Source organism: Belonocnema kinseyi, chromosome 4, assembly GCF_010883055.1.
Source record: "Belonocnema kinseyi isolate 2016_QV_RU_SX_M_011 chromosome 4, B_treatae_v1, whole genome shotgun sequence".
NCBI classification, from domain to species: Eukaryota; Metazoa; Arthropoda; class Insecta; order Hymenoptera; family Cynipidae; genus Belonocnema; species Belonocnema kinseyi.
The window spans coordinates 150,831,331-150,852,531 of record NC_046660.1 but is presented as its reverse complement, the minus strand read 5'-3'; the positions used below and the strand labels follow the sequence as shown (position 1 = coordinate 150,852,531).

Here is a 21,201-nt window from a genome sequence, read left to right as displayed (position 1 = left end):
TTCTGAATTTTTCAAAAAAAAAAATTCTAAAATCGGTGCATAATTGCGTTCTAAATGTCATTTTGAACCTCGTTTTCCGATTTCACCCCACTGTGCACCGTGATGATAGTTTTAAAGTTAATTTGATTTCTACTGATTTTAAAAATCACAAAAAAATTATTCAATACAATTATAAGCACCGAAACCTTAACAACCCGCCGGTGGCGTCTGCGAGATGGCTCCCAGGATCTAAGAGAATTCCACAAACGATATTGGCAAATTGGCCATGTTTACTTCCAAACGTGCGAAAAGTTTACTCCGTGAAAACAATACTCCGAGAGATCAAGACAGAATCAATCTTACCAACGCCGCCGGTAAGTTATAACGCTTTGCAAGAGGACTACGAATGCACACAACGGATTGTCTTTAGCCACTCCGCCGCGCGTAGGTCTTTTCAATCCTTCGTCTTTCAACTACAGACATTTATTTTTAAGTAACTGAAGGCTTTTAATTCTAGCGGAATCGCGGGTTATAGATAATATACTCGTAAGTAACCTACAGAATTTGATAGGTTAGTGAGGTAAGTAAGGAAGAGTCTCGACTCTTCTATGATTTTAAAGTTAATATATCTAAATTCCCTTCTTTTCGTTATGTCTTTGAGTCTTCAATTTGCCTTTCTCGAACTCGCCAGATTAGTTCAGGTCTCACCGGCGTCACCCTGGAGTGTCATGAATCAATGAACCTGAGTAAGGGAGAGTCGTCACACGAAGTAAGTGGCGGGAACCCTGCCGTGGAGCTATTCCTAAACATATGCAAATTCCGGCGCTAGTCTAACTCATGTTCTTCAATGATTTCTCTTATTTCCTTATTTTTTCACTCCTTTTATTTTCTCTGTTTCCTTTATTTAATTTATTTTATATGATTGCATTTTGGCGTTCGAGCTGTGTGGAAGTCAGTTGTGGCAGGGAAAGTGTTTTTTCGTGATTAAATGAGAATTAGGTGGGCGAGTAAGAGAAAGAGTATCAGAGGCGGATATTTTGGTAGGTAAGTAGGTTTGGAATAAATATTTAGCAATAGAGAATAGATTTAATAAGCGAAAAGTAGGTAAAAGGGAAAATAAGGTTAGATGACAGTTATGATGAGTGCGGTGGTTTGATAGTGGTGCAGAGGGATTGGGACTACCGTATGGCTGGGAGGTGTTAAATATAAAGAGTGATTGCTGTTAAGAGGCGCAAGGGGTTGTTTCGAAAATGGTAAAGAGAAAATTATATTTTGGTGTGCGGTGGGAAGCAGGGAAAGGGAGAAGCAGACGTGGCGTGTAGTGACGTTGGAGAACAGGGCCACCCGTGTCGGCCCTGTTCAACGCATTTGGGGTTAGAGGAAAGTGAGCGACACAGAGGGAGGCCGTAGTGTCTGCAGAACCTTTAAACTTGCGCAGAAAATGTTAGAAAGCCTTCAAAAAGACAAGAATGAGGAATTTCAACAGGTACTATCGATAATCAAGATCAACGGTGGTTAATAAAAGGAAAGGAGGAAGGGAAAAAGTAGACTACGTAGAGGAGGACAAAATAAGAGATGGCGATAGAGAAGAGAAAAAATATAAATATGTAGTGGTAGCGAAAAAAAGAGAAGAAGAAGTGTAAATTGAAGGAGCAGAAGAAAAGAAGAAGGAAAACAGAAGAATGGAAAAAGAATAAAAAGGGAAGAAAAAGCCAAATAAAGTAAGAAATGGTGCATATACTTATGGAGAAAAAGGATAACGAATAGTAAATGTTGAAAAAGAAGATTTACTCCAATGATGAAGCAATCCAGACATTCAAGAAAGCGCTTATATTGACAATGTTCACGGGTACCACTCCTGACCAGGTTCAAGAAGCATTCAAAAAATTCACGACTTCCATATCACAATAGGAACGTGTTATTAGGGCAACGCTACGATATCCAAAGCAGATAGTCTTAAACGTCAATGCTCAGAGAATGCAGCAGTTGCCTGTGTCTTTTTCCACATAAAGAAACCATATTCGTGGACAGCACATCCTGTGGATTCTGTGCTTTTAGCCAGGGTCAAGGTTTACAGAAGAAGTAATGCAGACAAGACCTAAACCCAGTGGTTACAGTAAGTAACTAAACGCCAAGGAACTCCTAAGAGACATTACTGTAATGTCATTTAATTACCATACTACAATAGAATTCAGTTATTATGGACATCTTGATCAAATCATAGAGGTTTTTTAACCTAAAAAAGAAATTACATGAGTTTTTACGAAAGGATAAATCTGCAATCCTAACATCTAAGGACATTTCAATGACTGTCGGTAGGAGCCACCGTCAAATATGAATGTTTGACCCACGTGCTAGAGATGCTAGTGGTTCAAGTATTGGGTGAAAATATGCTACTGCATGTTTGAATATGTTTAAAAATATCGATTTGCTGCATCAACATTCCGCGTCGTACGAGCGAGGGATCAAGAAATAACTTATTTGAGTTACATCCAACCAATGTATATTTGTGCATTACAAACAAACTAGTAAAAGTACCAGAAGAAATGCAACAAATAAACAGAATCATCGCCAATGGATACCTCAGTGAAAAAAATGAGCGATGATGCTGCTTCTCTAGAAGCAGCGATAAAAAATAATTTCGAAGAGAGCTAAGCAGAGGAAATGCATGAAATGAAAACAGAAAGAAAAGACCAAAAGTATCTATGAAATTTTGTCGCATCTAAGTAGATGTTGCAGCTTTCATCCTGAAGAAACGAATAGTGACAGCTTCGAATAGAGATTTTGAATGAACAAATAATAACAGAGATACAGAGCTTTCAGAGGAATGCACTGGTGAAACATGTAGAGCAGAAAATTCTGAGATAAAAATGAGTGAAAGCTCGATACATTCAGAGAATTCATATCGTCTAAGTAAAATCTACAGGTATGCAGCATTAAGCAGAAAACTTGCCCGAGGGAAATGGAGAAAGTATAAGGTTGACATCATGAGACTAACTAACTGCCAAGTTAGCTATCACACGACACCAGGGTGTACTATTCTGAATGTAAAATTAAAGAAAAAAGCCAAAGTTGAAGGTAATCAACTGTGCATATCAATAAAGATTTGGTAATGGGTTGTTCAAATACTGAAACTGGGTACTATAGATATCGCAGGTTGCGCGATAAAGCTCACATAGTATTGTAGGATACGTTGCTACAATGGTGTTTATGATAGGTCTAAACACTCGTAATATTTTGTGGTTGGAAGTCAAAAATATGTACTGCTCTAAATGAGATAGGGCAGAAAGTAGGGATGACATCAAAGCCACATCACTGTTTGAAGAACTGGAGTCTCAATCAAAGTTCAAACAGTTTGGAATATGTAAACAGAATGCGTTAGAAACTTGCGACGAACTTTCAAGAACAACTATTTATATTGGTCCAGATAGTAAACTGCAAAAGATTGTGGTCCAAAATGTGTGGCAGAAGTAGATCGTTTGCTGTAGCACGATTGGGATCAGCATAGGCTACTAGATTTTGAACTTGGTGAGAAGGTCGAAAGGGCCATTGATATTATTCCTTGACATGTATTGGGTTTCTATTGTGTAACGGAGATCCCAAGCCGAACGAAGAAAATTATGTTCCCAAAACTTGCGGCAGCACTGCATTTTTTAATACTCGCAAGATGATATTTCCTTATTGTAAATTCTGGGAAAAGACATACGAGAAAGAAGCCGTTTTTTTACGGCATCGTTTAGCCATAGAATATGTCCTAAAAGGGACGCCACCTTATGCTACAATATTCTCAAAGACAGTATTAAACCAAAATCCATAGCAACTAACGCGATGGTTTGGCAGGAACTTAAAACGGTATTTGTAAAAAAGCGGCACAGACATGGGAATAAAGTGTCCATTGAGTTAATAGTCGTTTGTCAAGAAAAATGAAATTAAAAGATCCAGTTCATGTTTTCAAGGCACAAGAGAAAATGCAAGCTGGAAAATTTCAAAATGCTGAGCATAAAATATGAAAAAATCAAATGCAGAAAAAGATATTTAAAAATCTGTAAGAAACGAAGAAATAAGTGGAAAAGAAGAAACCGTACGGGAGCTAACAGAAAACGAGAATTTGGAACAGAACAATCAGATCAAATCAACAGTGACGAACAGAAAAGAGAAAAACGAAAAATGATACACAATGGAGACACTGGCAGACTTAGAGGACAAGCTAAACGATAAAGCGAAAGGAGGAACGGTTTTGGGTAAGAGCAAACTATACTTTCTAGCATACGCGGACGACTTAGTTCTGTTGGCAGATGATGAGAAGGGGAAGAATCCAATTATGAGAATCTTCGAAGAGTATGTGCGAGTAAAAGACTCAACGGTAAACGTAGAAATAACCAAGGTGATGTGCCTCAGAAATATAAATATTAAAATGAATTACGTTTAGAAGATGAAGGGACAAAAAGTGGAAATTCTGAAGGATTTCCGTTACCTAGGTTTTAGGTTTGAGGCAGAAGGTGGAAACGAGCTGCAGGTGAGGAGAATTAAATCTGCGAGCAAAGTGATGGGCCAAGTACGGGGTATAGAAAAGAGAAGATTTAATAACTATTGGAGGATTAGGGCCTAGTTGTTTGACGCATTTGTTTGAGCGGTGTTGTGTCATGGAGTGAAGGTCTGAAGATGGAAAAAATATCGGAAAGTGGAAAGCATGCATTAGAGATTTCTGAGATGGGTTATGGGGGGTTAGTTAGAGTTGCCCACGATACATGTTAAGAGAAGAGTTAGTACGGGAAACAATGGTAAGTAAAAAAATGCAGAGCCTCGAGGTTTGAAGAGAAGCTAAAAGGGGAGAGGGAAGCAGATTAACATAAGTATGTTTAGGCGAAATTTTGAGCAACAAGTCGAGAGGCTATTTAAGAAATTCAAAATGGGTGGAAAAAAGGAAAAAATAAGAAGGGTTTGTGCTATTAGTAAGAAAAGGAGAAGGAAGATGGAACAAGATGATAGGCTCGAAATACAATAGGTGGTATTTAATAGTGACCGGGTTTACGGTATCAGAATATCTGCAAGACATATAAGAGTAAGAAAAATGGAGTAGGGTAATACGGTTTAGAATCAAAAAAGGAGTCCCTTCCTTCTTGGATGGCCACATCCTTACTTACATCCCCAGCTATCTACTATCAGTGTGTCGCAGGTTATGTATATACCGTTTCAAGAAAAAAGAATTACTTAACTTTAGACATTGTTTACAACGATGCGACCCGTGACAGTTGCGAATCAAAACTGCCAAAACAAAAGACGACACTGTGCCATCCCATCATCAACCTAAAATAGAGCGATTGGCACGCTTTTTTCTTGCGTGTTCACTACCGTAACTGCCATTATCTTAAATATTGTATCAAATGTCAAAGTAATGAATATTCTTATATCAGATAGAAAAATTATTTTCTTTTAAAAAATCATCGCTTGACAGTTCCATACAGGACAGGTGATTTTTACTAACGGGGAAAATATGTAGCATAATTCTCCCTTCTATACTGAATGAGCTGACCCGTCTGCTTTTTGGTGTAGGTCATGTCTTGGGAAAATATCTCACTTTGACACGAGTCAGAAACGCTCAAACGTTGGTAGAAGCAAGCGACATTTCCTTATTAGAAATGGACATTCGACAATTACCTTGGTAATCAGTGCCTTAACCTTATTAATACTTTACTTACGTCGGGCTTATTGACAAACTTCGAATTTATACATAAATTTTCAGAGTGCCTGATTTCGAAATTTAATCATTTTGAAATGTACTGCTGGGTAACTTGATAAATTGATAATTTATAAAGAAAAGTGAATGGTTTCTAGTTTTGTAATATTGAAATTATCAATGTAGAAAATTTGGTAATATAGAAATTGGAAATCAATTTGCAATCTATAAAATTGGTGCGTTTGCAGACATTATTTGCAAAAACTATATGTATATTTTTCAGGAAATGGTATTCAGCGTGGTTGCCAGGCATGCCCTTTACCCTTGCATCGGCGGTGCTTGATGCAAGTAGCTACGCGTGAATTAATAGAGTTTCGACAGCGGCTTTTACCGTGATATTTAAACGCTCATAGTTACTAAAAGGGCCCACTGACAAAGAAGCCGGGACGTGTGTCTAATTATTTTTGACGTACTATCGATTGATGGTAGTCTTATCAAAAAGCCAATGACGCAGAGGCTTTCTCCTTTGAAAATCGTAGTCTGGACTCGCGGTCGATAAAAAAGGGCGCCCGGATATCGTGCGGCAAAATGTGTAATTCGGAGCGTGAAGTCTGTAAAGGTGATAACCAGCCTTGTGTTTGATTAGAACTACAGTCTGATAGTCTTTATATAGACGGAACATCGGAAAGATGCCATAAAAATACCTTAGGGATGTCCTTAATAGATTAGGATAAATAAATTTTAGTTTTGCAACTTTTTTGAAAATGACAATGTACACTTAGCTTTTCGATTCAGTTGTGAATTCTATAAATGGGACCAGAACTATTTTCGGAATTAACATAACCGTTTTATTAGTTCAAACTTAAAAAATGCGAAATATTCCGGCATTGTCTATTAAGCCCACTGTTAACTTTTTTCTATCTGTATTATACAGTTGAAAGATGATAAAATTACTATCCTAAAATTATAAGGTTTGTTAAAAAAGGTACTTTTCGAATTTCGCGCTCTACGTACATTTGATTTTCAATGTTTTGTTTTGTTATGTTCGTATACATTTCCCAAACATATGTTGTCGTGATCAGCCATTTTGCATGTTTAGTTTGTTTTTGACAAATATAAAGGTTAGACGTGTTTTGGTGTTATTGGGGATTTTTTGCTGTCGAAAAAAAGAATCGAAGAATCTGTATTCAATATTGTGTGAAAAACAAAATTAAGTGCTCTAACGCACTTGAAATATTGAATGTGGCATTTGGCGAGTCTACTTTCAGCAAAAAGTTTTTATGAGTGGTACAAGCTTTTTACAGAAGACTGATCAGACGTTAATCTCGATGCCCTGAGGCGCAATTGTCCCAGTAAAAACATCCTGAATATCCAAGACCGAAAAAAGCTCGCCAAGATCGATGAAATGTCAAGATTTTTCTCACTGTTTTCTTCGCTTACAATGGCGTGGTGCATCATGAGTTCTTGCTAGCAGGACGTACCAAAAAGGGCATATCAGAAGTGTTTCGACGATTGAAAAATGGCTGTAACAAGTGTATTATACCTGAGGGGATTAATTTGAAGGGGGCACGCTAAATATTGATAAGTAAATCAATATTCTTCGACAAAAATAAAAAGGCACCTTTTTTAACAAACCTCGTACGCTGCACGCTACAATAGAAACATCTGGAGGTGGACATTCTTTTCTTTTTAATTTACCTCTAAAGAAAAACAAATACTGGAATTTTCAGAGTCAGAAGATCATATGGCCGTCAAATTTTGCTCCAAGAAGACGCCATCAATATAAGGTCATTATATCCAAATGTGTAAAAAAATGGAAGAAATATGTATTATTGCGTCCCATCAAGTGTAATACCTTCGACATGATGTATGGAAATCGACTGGTAAAGGTGAATAAATTTAAATTATTTATAAGATAATTTGTATAACGGGTTGATGAAGCTGCTTTTAACCGAACAAAACAAAAAAACGAACACATTTAAACACCAATGTATATAGAGCTGGTAATGGTAAAAAAATATCGATACCGGTCAGAAAAATTTTTTACCTGTTTTTTTAAAAAGCATATTTCAAGGATAGAGCCTAGACTGCTAGAAAAAGATATTAGAAAATTAATTTTTTCGTTATGGTATAAGACTAACAAAAATGGAAAAAGGTTATTTCTATTAGCAGTCACAGGGGTTGCCACCCCACGAGATGTTGGAAAAGGGATGGGGGTTTGACCAAAATTATTTCTGTGAACACTCCCAGGGGTACCTTTCCGCCTCCACGGGATGTTGACCAAAAGTAGGAAGAATTTTAATTCCATGAAATGCTTGAATTCCAAGAATCACATGAAACTCGTGGATTCTATGAAATCCGCGAATTCCAGAAAATGCGTGAATTCTATAAATTCCGTGAATTATATGAATACCGTACATTCCTTGATTTCTATGAATCCACGAGTTCCTTCAATTTCACGAATTTCATTAATACGTGCGCTCAGTCGGCTTCCTTGCTGGAACTATGCTTAAAAAACGGTGAAAAATGGTCGGTACCGGTAATTTTTGTTTACCAGCACCAACAATTTTTTTACAATTACCGACAGTGTATACACTTCGTTTAAATTATTCCGGTTATACAGGAATTATTTTTTTAATCGTTTTAAGAGTCAATTCTGCAACCCACTTTTTTATTTCTGCTACTTTTTCCTTGACACTATACAAGAAGTTAACAAAACAGAATCGATATAAAAAAAATCTAAGATAAAATAATAGACAGATTATGAAAACTAATATTTTAAATTTGTTTATCATGATTTTATATGTTTTAAATTGATCAAATTTCAATAAAGTGTAACTTCTATGAAAAAGTGATGTATTGATATACAATCATACTAGATTTGGTCAAAAATGTTGATTCGAGAATCTCAAGAATACAGTTGCAAACTCCCAGGTTGTCACCCCACATCAACTATAAACGATAGCTAGCGTGTTATTCATACCGCAGGTATCTTAGCCGGGTATCTTAGTTAGTTTTCACTAACCGTCGACTTTATAACTTAAAAATCCCGGTGTTATTCAACTTTTCCGAGCTTTGTTGACTGGTTGTCAAATAATGATTGAATTGTATAAGCAACTATAATTATAGATGCTTATATATGATACAGTATAATTTTATACTTATACATAATATATTGTAATGGTAGATATTTAGATTTTACGCATATATGGTAAACTGAAACGATTTCCCGCAGTACGGCGATTTAAAATATATATTCTCAGCAAATACAAGCCTATTAGAGCAATTTCAAGAAGCTAGAAAATGTTCCGGAGAAGGGCGAAAATCAATTGATTCTCAACATTGTCCTTTACATAAAGTCCTAGTGGTGCATTTCTAACATAAATTATCTCTGCCAAACTATCTCTGCTCGCACTGATTCGTGTAGTCACAAATTTGTCAATGAAAATTTCGCAGTGCAAATGCACCTGTCAATTTTTTTGACTAGAAGTTCCTCATTCCAACCGGTCCTACTGCAAAAAAGTTTTTCGTACCCCTAAGTGCTTTTTTCACCTCTTCGGCAGTGATTCATGGATGTTTCTCCTCAGATTGATACAGCCTGTTAATTTATTTTTATATTTATGGCGAGCAGGATTAATTTCCTAAACTTTCATTATTTGCCTCTTTCTTTTTAAATATCTAGTGGATTGTGGAGCTTACACAAACTAAACGAAGTCCAAAGTTAAACTTCGTTTATTACTTTTCTAAGACGTAATATAATTCTTCTCATCCAAGAATGCTATCATTTGTCCGGCCATTAATAATAGGATATCATTTCTTTACAAATAGGAAAGATAATTATGTATTGAGAAAAATTTATTATTCAGACTTTATTATTCCAACTCCCAAAGTATTAACGCGAAATGCTACCGATGTCACTTCAAAATACGCGCATTTTCATTTATCGTAGTTGAAAGGGTAATAATTGGTTATCCCTAAAGACTTGAGAGAAATTTAAATCCCTGGGGTACTCGTTGGATAAAGATTTGGCTGGCTTAACGTCGCCACGATGAGGTTTCCAACGTGCCCTAATTAGGAACCTGTTTTTATCAGTTTTACACGTCGACCCGCAATTTGCATACACAAAGAAATCTTATTAATGGTGAAAAAACCGTAAGGATTAACATGAAGAACCAGCGTATCCAACTCAATGGGCGTCTATTAAAGAATTTTTGCGAGAGAAGATTCCTTTCGAGACACTACTTACTCGGTTCAAGTAGCTCTGCAAACTGCCTAGATCATTCCTGATGGGTGCTTCTTGTGGGCGCCCTGTCGGTGGACATGGGTGGGAGGTTTTCGTTTATGTGAGGAATTTAATAGTCGCCAGGCACGGCACTTTGTGCACTTAGCCAAATATGCATTTTTCAGCAGCACGAAATAAAGTTCACGTGAGAATTCCGCTGAAGTGTCGAAGAGTTTTCACAGTTTGTATATTTCTCCTCCTTATTGATTTTAATTTCAATTTTAAATTGATCGGGTTGTAGGTTGACAAGAGCATTTTGTGCGGGTCATTCTTTTTAATTTACATTTTAAAATTTTTATTACGCTTGACCCTGGTATTAGTTGCGGAAGCGTCTCATTTAAAAGGAAGTCTTTTTCAATGCTTTTGACGCATATTTGGCGAAGTTATGGTCATATTGCTTTCTTTCGCTCGAGGGAGTAGTTTAGGCAGGAAGGTTCAGGATAGCTTAGGTTGTGGTCAACGTTAGGAGAGTGGAGAACAGCTGGAGAATATTTAAACTGACAGATCAACGCACTGGTGCGGTAACTAGCGAGGAGCACCCATACGATCTACCGTCTATGTATACACGCTAATCTGCTGTGTTCTTGGTGAAGTATGTGTGGGGAGGCTATTCAGTTCAATCACACTAGGTCGCGGTTCCCACATGTGTTCCTTACCAGTTCTTATATTTACGGTTTTCTCTCAATCATATTATCGCGCTCTTCTTTTTTAAATTTTATTATGGTACATTTTACAATTTTTATTGTGATTCCTTAGTTATCTTCACTTCCTATTTTAACTCATTTTTCTTCAGTGTTCGCTTAAGCAATCCAACAATTTTTATAATATTTCTTTCTTAAATGTTTGCTATCTGTCCCAATCGACAACTTGCATTATCAGCCGACGCTGCGTTTTACGCTCCGCGGCTGTCTCTCGTTACAAGCCTCACACGTTTTCTGCGCATTCCATTCTAACAATGTAATTGCCTCTGTACTTTAATATCCTTTTTTTTACATTTATTTTATATTTTTTCTTTATTAAAGTTCAGAAATGCTCAAATTGCATTTCCACAAAATAATATGCGCAGGTCTAAAGGGGGTATGTGACAAACCACACTGGAATCCACGCTTTCGTCCTCAATAGCTATAGGTGATTGGGAAGATTGTATCCTGAACCAGGGTATTGCTTCTGACGCTTCGCATCAGATGGAGTCTGGAGACTTATCTTATTTGATCTCATTAACGTCTACTTCTTATTTGCTTGCTGCAAGTCAGCAAGATTGGCAAGGGAAACAATTCCTTTATTGATATTCTCTGCATTTACATTTGAGTCTGTTAATACCCTTGACCTCCTATCTTGCTCCTTTGCTCGTTTTATTTATTTATTTCCCTATTCACATGATAATTTTATTACTTAGTCTTTTTGTACCTAATTATTCTTACTTTAAGGCGGTCGGGCATTAACCGTTCTCCCTTTTCTTACCTAAGTTTACGGAGACAAAAACAAAACTCGGCAGGGTTAAATTCGAAATACTTGTATCTAAATGAAATTGCTTGAGCGAACTAACATGGTAACGTAGTATACATGTTTTTATCCCGCTAAATATTTCGCTGTGGACGCGCCTCCTTAGTGTACGATTTCATGCTGGTTGAAGTCTCTGCGGAGGCAGCTTTATCCCACTGATGGGTATTGTATGTCCGCTTAAGGGTGTGTCATCCTTCGTTGTTGTGTTTCTTGGTGCGATCTCTGGAGTACCATTTTGAGTATTCTCGTTCGCTTGGTTGTTTGGCACCACGGTCAGAGCGGGATCACTCATTTTTAAGTTGCAGGTCACAGTTGCTGACATCCCTTCTCCATCTGGCATCATTAAATTGGCTGGTTGCGGGATTGGGTAGGTATGATTTTAAACTTCCGCCCTATGCTTGACTGGTACAACTGTTGTTCTAGGGAATCCAACGATTTTTCATTTCTAATTAAATTTTCTACTTTGGCTAAGAATACTTCAGGCTGATTTCCCGCTAAAGTTATTGCCGACATGAGTTCTTGATGCTCCCTTAATCTTGAAGACAACTTAGTTAAATTTAAATGTGGGACAGGGTCGTAGATGATTTCAGTAGCTCCGGTTCTAATGTCTCAACCGTGAAAGATTCGTTCGTTGGTCCGGTGCTGACATCCAGGTGAAAGTTTTATTATTTCTATATGATCTTGCTGAACCGACTCAGCTGTCCTATTGGTGCAGAGCAATTTTGCGGTAATTGGCTTGATCAATGAGTAAAGCCATCCATTTAGCGTGGTGATTCGCGTTCATTTACCCTGTTTATGGTAGGAAATTTGAATGATTACAGCTCTTGACTGTCTTCATCTCTGAATTCAGTAGAAGCTAATATGATTTCGAAGGTAATATAATATCGCAAATCCTACAAAATGGGCGTGCCACGCATGCTTCCACGTCCTCATGGTTCATTAGGACATGCGTTCTTTGAGATTCCCCAACAGTGAGGTGGGACAAATCTGGACGAATGTATGCCCTTCCTGATTCGTTTTTCAGAATCGGCTGAAGCACTGACACCGTGTGTAATTGGTACACTATGTACCTGACGGGTTCCAGCAATAAAATGTTTAATAAGACACTGAGGAATTGTTCTTTGTAGATAGCCGTGACTTTGCAGATGCTGGACAATTCCTCCAGATCCACCAGCGGTCCTGGAACTGGAAACTCAACATCTGGTTGATTTTCTTGGATGTCACGGTATATAGGTTCCACCTGTTCTGACGTCAACAGCGACAGATGCATACGACCTTGGCGGGACGCATGAATGACTTACTGGATTCGGCTTGCTGCGCATGGGTAGTCGTCGATACTGGCGCCTAACACTCTCAGTGCGCGAGTTTGATTTTCGACATTCGTTAACTCAGCAACATCACGTTGAAGATTGTCCAACTTCAAGGTATTTTGAGAGAGTTTTCTCTCGTGGAAGGCTATTTTCTCCTTATTGCTGCCGGATAACTTGTCAATATCCTCTAACGTCACCTGTACCACGTGTGTTTGTCTGCCAACTACATATGAGATATTTCCTTGAAGCTCATTAAGTTCTGCAATTTTCGCTTAGGTGGCCTTTCCTTCGTTGTACGTTAGTAATCCAATCACAGGTCCAATTAGACCACCTAGTACTCCTACTAGCGGAGTAGCTCTTCGACTCCTTAGCCCACCTAGTAATTTTGCTTCAACTAATTTTTTCGTTTTTCGACTCATTGCATTCGTCTGTCGGGCGACCTTCTTTCTTAACCCTTCTGCCACTGCTATCTTGGTGTCGAAACCATAATCGGAAATCGTTTGTATTCACAGACTATCAAATCCTGGCGGATACATAGCTGACAGACGATGAAGAAACTGCTGATAGGTTGCCAGTGAACCTTGAATTTTCCACACGTCAAAAAAAAAATGTGGCTACTCAAATTCCAATTGTCCGTCTTATGATCCCCAATTGCTCATAATAAAGCCCCGTGCTATTGCTTAAGGGTGTTATCCTGTATGTGAGCTATTCTGTATTTTGTTGGCAGGGCGGACATTAGATTAGCAGCAAACATCACCCATAGTATTCCCATCTTGTTAGATATTAAAAGAATGGAAACCTATTTAAAAAATGCAGCATTAGATCTTTCAAAGATTACCGGTGAAATTAGACGTTCGTCTTCAGATCCCGGATTTATAGCCAATTTTTGCATACCTTCTCGTTCTATAGGGCGCATGTCCAACTTTAGCATTTATATTTGAATGTTGATGATAATCTTGTTTTATCCCTAGAAATGGGTTACTATAAGTTTATCTGTATGTCTGGAAAAACACTTTCCGTCTTCGGTTTCCAAGATCACATTTTTATTTGAGGTGAAATCTACTATGGTATAAGGACCATGGGCTCTAATATCGAATTTTTCTTCTCTGACATCTTTCACGACATATACCTGACCTCCTATTTTTGCTTTCAAGGATCGGGCCTTTCTATTATAGATTTCCTTTGAGCAAAGCTTAGCCCTTCCTAGATTTTGACCGGCTAAACGCTGGATCTTAGTCAATGTAATAATTAAGTCCCGTAGATAGTAGGCGCAAGTTTCTAAGTCCTCTTCTTGAGGAAAAGAGCTAGATACTCTGCAAGTCGGCCAAATACCAGCTCGTATTACCAGCTCATATGAGGTATAGTTCGCAGCTGCGTGCACACAAGTATTGTAAGCAAACTTAGCGAATGGAAGGAATCGATTCCAATCGTCATAATTGACTGCATAGTGTTTAATGTAGTAAGTCAGCACAATATGACTGCGTTCCGACAACCCATTATTCTGTGGACGATAGCCCGAAGTAGTTAACTTTTTTACTTTGAAGATGTTTTCGAGGTTCTTTATTAATTTACTAACGAAACTTGCTACCCTGTGGGTCAGTATACACCTTGCTGCACCATACTGAGAAAAAAGGTTAGCGGCTACTGCGTGGGCTACCGTGGTTGTTTTAAGTTGGGTATAGGGACTGACATGCAGTATTTACTTATATTTTCCTACATTGTTAAAATTTGTCGACTCCCGTTGGGGGTAGTGGGTAACTTTCCGACCGTACCCAGGCAACTTTTGCAGTTACGGATGTACTCGATAACATCCTCGCTGAGTCTTGGCCATGTATATCTTTCCCGAATTCGCCTATAGGTTTTTTTTATCCCTTTAGGGCCAACTACTAGGCTACCGTGGCATTCTTCAATTATTTTCTATCGTAATTCAATTGAGGGGATCTCTAGTCAGCCATGACAAAGGGTTATTGTGATAGGTGCGGCACAACCTGCCTTCACTATTAGTTCGGCTATTTTATTCTGAGGGCTAGGGCCCAGCAAATCGCCAAAAATGCCTATTCAAAAACTTGTTTGCTTATCCTGCACTAGTTGTAGGAATAGAAGTTGCACTCCTAGAGACACATCCATCCAATCGAGCTCATCGCTGTGTTATCGTTTGACCATGATCGAATAGGTCTTATATCGACCGTGCAAAGTGCTCAAGACCTGACTCTTCAGAGGTTTGCATTCCCAAACGTCTTGAAGATCAAGACGATCGGTAGCAACCCAGAGCTTTGCTATAGAATTTGTAGACTCACAGTCCTCAGATACAAAATGACCACAATTGTCCAGTTTATATGTCAATGGTTCTATCCATTGATGTACTACTTTTAGAAATTTTGAGTTATTTTTCCGCGTCTCTTCTTTTAGGAATATTGTATTCTTGAGAATTAAAGATGGAGTGAGAGGATCTATGTAGGGAATTTTGACCTAGATATGGAACATAGCTACTTGTTCGTGGGAATAAGATGTTTCTTTCATTGCTCCTTCTATTAATCGTCGTGGCATTATGTCCCTTTTTTCGGGAAGGTAAGACTAGGGTACGTTATTCCGGCACTGTTGGGAAAGGAGTGGACATAGCACGCGGGACTTGAGTTTCAGTAAGAGGTGATTCAGGTTGTTCTGCTAAGCCCTTAAAACGAACTGTGCTTTTTCCTTCTACCCCGGATTTCGCTTCAGCTTTATTTGAGTTTCGTGATCCTACTTCTATATCTTCAGTAGTAGGTTCAGTTGTCGCAAAGATTTTAGTCGGTTCGGTGATTCTCCTTGTTTTCCTTCTCGCACTTCTAATCGCTTGAGGAGGTTTTCATCCCCCTCTCCATTGGATACGTGTGTGCATAAAGGCCCCATGTCTCCGGAGTCCCAGTATATTGATTCGGGTTGGGCTCTCGACATATCTATACCGTTATCTGTGATTGACTTGTCAAGTTGAGAGAACGATTTTTTAAAATCATTCCTCAAGTTATTTCCATCGAATTTCCTGTTATCTAATTTATGGTTATCACCTTCGGCATCTAGCTCCTCTTCGGATTCGCTGCCAATTACGGGTGGAGGTACGCTCCTAAAAATCGGTTGGATATTCGATATTGATGGCCCCACTTCTTTTTCCTCTTCCTCTAATTCGGTCTTCTACGCCTTTATTCAGATTTCCTTTTTTATAATCATATTATTTTGATCATCCTTCAGCTTTAGCCACCATATTATTAACCTCGTTCCTGGATTGTCGACGTAGGTCATCCAATGTATAGGTTCATGATCGCAGGCTTTGAAGGCTCTCCTTAAATCGAGATACTGTAGGCTTGGTTTTCTACACAAGTAACGATGAAGTTTTCGGAAACTTCGAGCTTTCACTTCTCTCCAATTAAAATGAGTCTCCGTCTTCAATTGTTCAGTTAAGGGTTTTGCCAGCCTTAGTGAACCGTCGGTGCTACCCTGAGAGGCCTAGAAGTTGGCGGACATTTTTTAAACTTTTAGGTGCGGGAAATTTCCGTATCTCTGCCATTTTGGCGTGATTTGTCCTTACTCCGTCCCTTCCAAATAAACCTTTGCGCATTTTTCTAACCCAAATCTTAAGGTCTTAAAATTTTCAAGATCTTAAGATTATCCATGTATAATATATTATTGACCTTCTGATTTCGATTCACAGGTTTGCCGCAAAAATGCCCCTGGGAATGGCGAAGTGCTAAAGATAGTGGCAGTAGTGTGAGGCAAACGAGGAGTGGACTCATGATACCGCCCTGAAAGACAACTCTCTGAAACGTGACCTTGTTAGTTTTTACACGATTTTGTCCAGATGAGATAGCAAATCTTGTTTTCTAAAGCGGCATCAATCTCTCCATGCACCTTATGATGTGCGTATGCACCTTTAAGCTTTGCAAAACACAGATGATAAGTTAATTGGAGGTCGAATCGAAAGCTTTCCTGTAATCAATCCAGGCCATCGATAGGTCACACTGGTAGGATGCTGCATGTTTGCAGACATATCTATCGATGAGCAGGTTCTCCCGATATCCTGCTGCGCCTTTCTCAAGACTTCTTTTAGCGTCACATAGTATGCGTATTCTCTCAACAATATGCTGCTTGATTGTCAGCAGCTTTGACTTGTTAAGTGTGTGATAAAGGATCCGGAGTTCGCGCGTGAACTTTCGAACTTCGGCGGTAAAATTCTTGCCGGATGTAATGCAGTCAATCACACACCTAATGCAATTGGTAGTCTTAGAGGTCGGATTCTTCGGGAAAATCCCCAAAAACATCGTCGTCTATTGGAGCCAGATCTTTAGGTTTAAGGAAAACTTGGATCTTGATGTTGCACCAAGTCATGAAGCATCGATCTTCATCTATCAGATGCCTGCCCGCGGTCGGTCTGAGTGTCATCTCTCTTTCTCTGTTGCCGACTTGTTCTGACTGCGGTGGAGTAGCACTGTAGCAAATCGTGATTGAGTCGCTTCGACCACCTAAAATTGTTGTTTCCACGAGAAGCTATGCAAAGGCAAAGGTCATAGGCCCTTTGGTTTGATTCGGTTTGTATATTAAAAAAAATGGATGATCATTTATAGGTGGACAACAATTGTAACGATTACTCTGCGCATGTTACCTGTTACTGTCCTGAATGCTTCCTCAATTACCTTGCATTACGGATAAGACATTAAGTAGTATTCTACTCTTATTACTATTTCAGTAGGTGATGACGGGTATTATTATATAGTTTCTCAGTGTTATAAGTGTAGCGGTTAACATTTTCCGCACCACAAGAGTCGCATTACAGTAAAATTTGCATCAATTTGTGGCGATTATCGTGACTGGGTTAAGTCGGACGTATAATATTACTACTGAACGCTAGAGAAGTCATATGTGACCTACTTGATGAGTGTCGTTAACTGTATGTTACTACTAAAACTAGTCAATGTGTTAGCTGGGTATTCAATTTTTGTATGAAACTAATCAAAAATATCAATTACTTTCCATGATCAGAAAAAAAGAGTTAATTCGATCAATTTTTTAATTTCTTCAATTTTTTAAATTTCTATTTCAATTTTGGAGAATTCTACTAATTGTCTTGTTTCTTTATTTCCAGATTGACAAGCAATAATAAAAGAACAGGACAGAATCTTTCCTATGCTTTAAAAACTGAGAGGCTTTTCAGTGGACAAACTTTTTTGGGGAGTTTTATTAATCTTCAGTGATCGTCATCATAAAAGTAATAGATCACGATTTTTAAAATATATTATTGATAATGGATAGATGTATGCAAAATAATTTCGAGCATTTGTGTTTTCAATTCCATAGTATCAGCTGAGAATTGATTAAAAATATAATCTGTAAAGGTCTGAAATAAATAAGTAGTTCATCACTAAATAATTACCGTTCAAAATATAAAAATCTATTATTCCCCTCTTTATCTTTATTACTGATTACTTCTTGTTGAGTACAGTTTAATGATTAGCAATCGTCGCCGAATTCGTGAAGAATCGAGTGCAAAAGTTCTAGATCCTTCGGTCTTCGATCCGATTCGTCGCAAGTCGACGCATCGGTGTATTGATACTTTTTTCGATTGGATCGAAAGTCGATTGACTATATATTTTATTTGTGTTGGGTTGTGAGTCTCTGGTGTGTAGTTAAAGAAGAGGCGGCATGCACGTGTAAACAATGGAAAGTTGCAAATCTGATATTTAAAATTACCTAATTCAAATTCTTTAACTATAGCTTTATTATTTTTAAATCGTATAAGGAATACTTCTTTTTCTTTCAGTAAACTTTTTCTGAAAATCGTCATTTATCGTCTGAGTTTAGCCTGATATTTCTTCCATGTAAGTAAATGATATATACGCATTATAATATTAAATAGCAAACATGCAAATTTCAAAGTTTCAGTTATTTATGTTATAGTTCTCGTATGATTATGTATAATAGTACAGTAAACGAGATTCTACGACCTATTATATTATGGATAGGTTTTCATAGCCCTGTCGATGAAAGGTACTGCAATGGCACTGGCGAACGGAACTGGGCCGCTAGCACCGTTTCCTTTTTAAGTTTTGGTGAAATGGTGAAAATGGCTTGAAATCTCGATCAAGTCTCAGAAGGTGCCTGCTTTCATCGCTTGGTCTTAATGTCGCTGCCTCATATTCTTCTGCAGCGTGTTCAAGCAGCGGTTGGGAAAGTGCTCCACATACATATCCAAGTTTCAAAAGGTAGGGACGTTGTAATTCGCAATAACTGAATAGGAACGTGCTAAAGCTCTACGTGTTTCTGGCGCAACAGAACCTGAATACGTGCTATAAAGCCTCTGTGAACAAGGATAGTGCCGACATCATAGCAGTCTAGCAGGTCATTTCACTAAGGGGTTATTCCTTTCAGATACGGAAATGCTGCACAATTTCTGGAACAAGTCCTTGAGGAGTGCACATCATGCGTTGAAAATTTGTTTTCAGAAGATCCTATAACATTCGAGTAACCACAGGACTAGTTGCTTAAAGTATTAAAAATGCCCCAAATCGGTTCATGTATCATCGACTTTCTAAGTCACCGATGATGGTTTGGGGTACAAGAATAAAGTATTTTGATTATGGATAATCAAAGATAAATAGATCAATACGAAGTAAGATGGGCATCTATAAAGACGATTCCTTCAGCGCACTATGGTTCTGTTTAGCGTTGAGCCGATTCAGCAAAACACTAAATAGCTTATCACATGGGTTTAGAATACATAATAATGAGGATGGTCATCAACTGACCCATCTTCTGTACATGGATGACTTGAAGCTGTACGCCATTTCAGATCAGAAACTGCCGAAAGTGATCGATGCTGCAAAACAGGCTATCGATGATATCCAAGTGTATGAGTATAATGTGTTTTCCTAATGAAGTACATTGAAAATTTTAACTGAACCATAAACCTAGAAATGACGAAATTACTACAGTCAACCTTACTCCGTGCAAAATCATTACCCCCCCCCCCCCCCCCCCCCCCCCCCCCCCCCCCCCCAACACACCTTTCCCATCTACATCTACATTGAGCCAGCCTCAATGGCCTTTGCCCAATACGACCCCTAGACGCCAATCAGCATTACCGAGACCAGGGTCTTCGAATTACCAACAGGTTCGCCGGTCGGAAGCCACCGCGAGCCCTATAATTCAAGAGCGCCTGAAGACAGTACAGGTCGTAGAGTCAAAACGAGTCTTACGAGGCAGATCTGAAAAAGAAGATGGGACATAAATGGTAAGCTTATTAAATAGTGCGTTTTTACGCCAGGAACAAGCTCAATTATGATTTAGGCATAACACTCTAGTAGTGATGTCGGAACCTATAACCCCGAAACCATTTATCGAACCTGAATTTCAACAAGCTAACGAGACTTTAAAACCAGAGATAAAGCTATTCTATTCTCAACGAAGATTGTGACTTCTTCATTTTATTTGAATATACAAAACAAAACTTTTAATTTTTCCCCGGGACCCTTAATTTATTCTTAAATGGCGCCAGGCAAACGTCACTTTGCCGCTCTGCAAGAAAACAATTTTAACCCACAAAAAGGACACTGGTGATCCAGGAATCAAATTATTATTTTTTATTAAAATATATATTTTTTAATGCCTAAGCCCAGTATTTTGGTACAGTGGCGTAGGTACCTGAAAATTTTACTTAAGAAAGACAAATCTGAGAGGTCTTTTAATAATACAAAACTAATCACTATTTTAATACGAATAAAATAAACAGGTGACACCCGTTCCACATCAGGTTGTAAGCCCTGTTTGTTGACCCGGCATCCTAAATATCGGACCTCTAATCAACAAAACACACTCTTCTCGATACTAATGGTTAGCCCTGCACCATAGATTTTATCAAACACCTTCCTAAGCCATTCTAAATGCTCCTCAAAATTCTCGGACACGACGAGAATATCGTCGAGATATGCGAAACAATGGAAGCGCATTTCAGGGCCGATTAAATTATCAATCTATCGTGATAAGCTAGACTCAAGTCAATGGTCGAAATATAATGGGCTGACCGTAACTTATCCATGATATCTTCTAAAAAAGGCCAAGATAAGAGGGATGGTAGTGGTGTTGGCCGTAGAATCTACTTTGTGCGACTTACCTTGGAACATCACCTTGATAGGTACCATACCTGGTGGGCTCATTTGGTTGAAGATCAAAATCTCTTCTATTTTCCCCATATTGAGAATGGAGATTGTTTAATCCTGCATAGGTTTTATTGCGCATACCGTAGCCACTTCTGTGAACCGCTTGGTTGGTTCGGAAAATGAACTGACCTTTCCCCTTCTGGGAAGTGCGGCCTACTCATCCTTCGTGAATCTAATCGAACGGGTGCCCCGTCTCTACCTATAAAATGTCGACCCCCCTCCCCCCTCTCCTAAGGGTAACATTGTTGGCCATGCAAAATGGTCTGG

The 21,201-nt window shown here is 38.5% G+C and overlaps 1 protein-coding gene across 2 annotated transcripts in view; it reads left to right on the top strand.

Annotated features, from left to right (window-relative positions):
- Nucleotides 1-18,023, top strand: part of LOC117172190 — a 111,403-nt gene extending 93,380 nt beyond the window's left edge. Inside the window, exons 4-5 of one of the 2 annotated variants that reach the window (XM_033360026.1) lie at nucleotides 7,387-7,545; nucleotides 17,865-18,023. In XM_033360026.1, the coding sequence (XP_033215917.1) occupies nucleotides 7,387-7,545; nucleotides 17,865-17,879 (174 nt within the window). In that variant the 3' untranslated portion in view covers nucleotides 17,880-18,023. The remainder of the gene's footprint in view (nucleotides 1-7,386; nucleotides 7,546-17,864) is intronic. The other variant, XM_033360027.1, reaches the window with a different exon arrangement.
- Nucleotides 18,024-21,201: the final 3,178 nt, after the last annotated feature.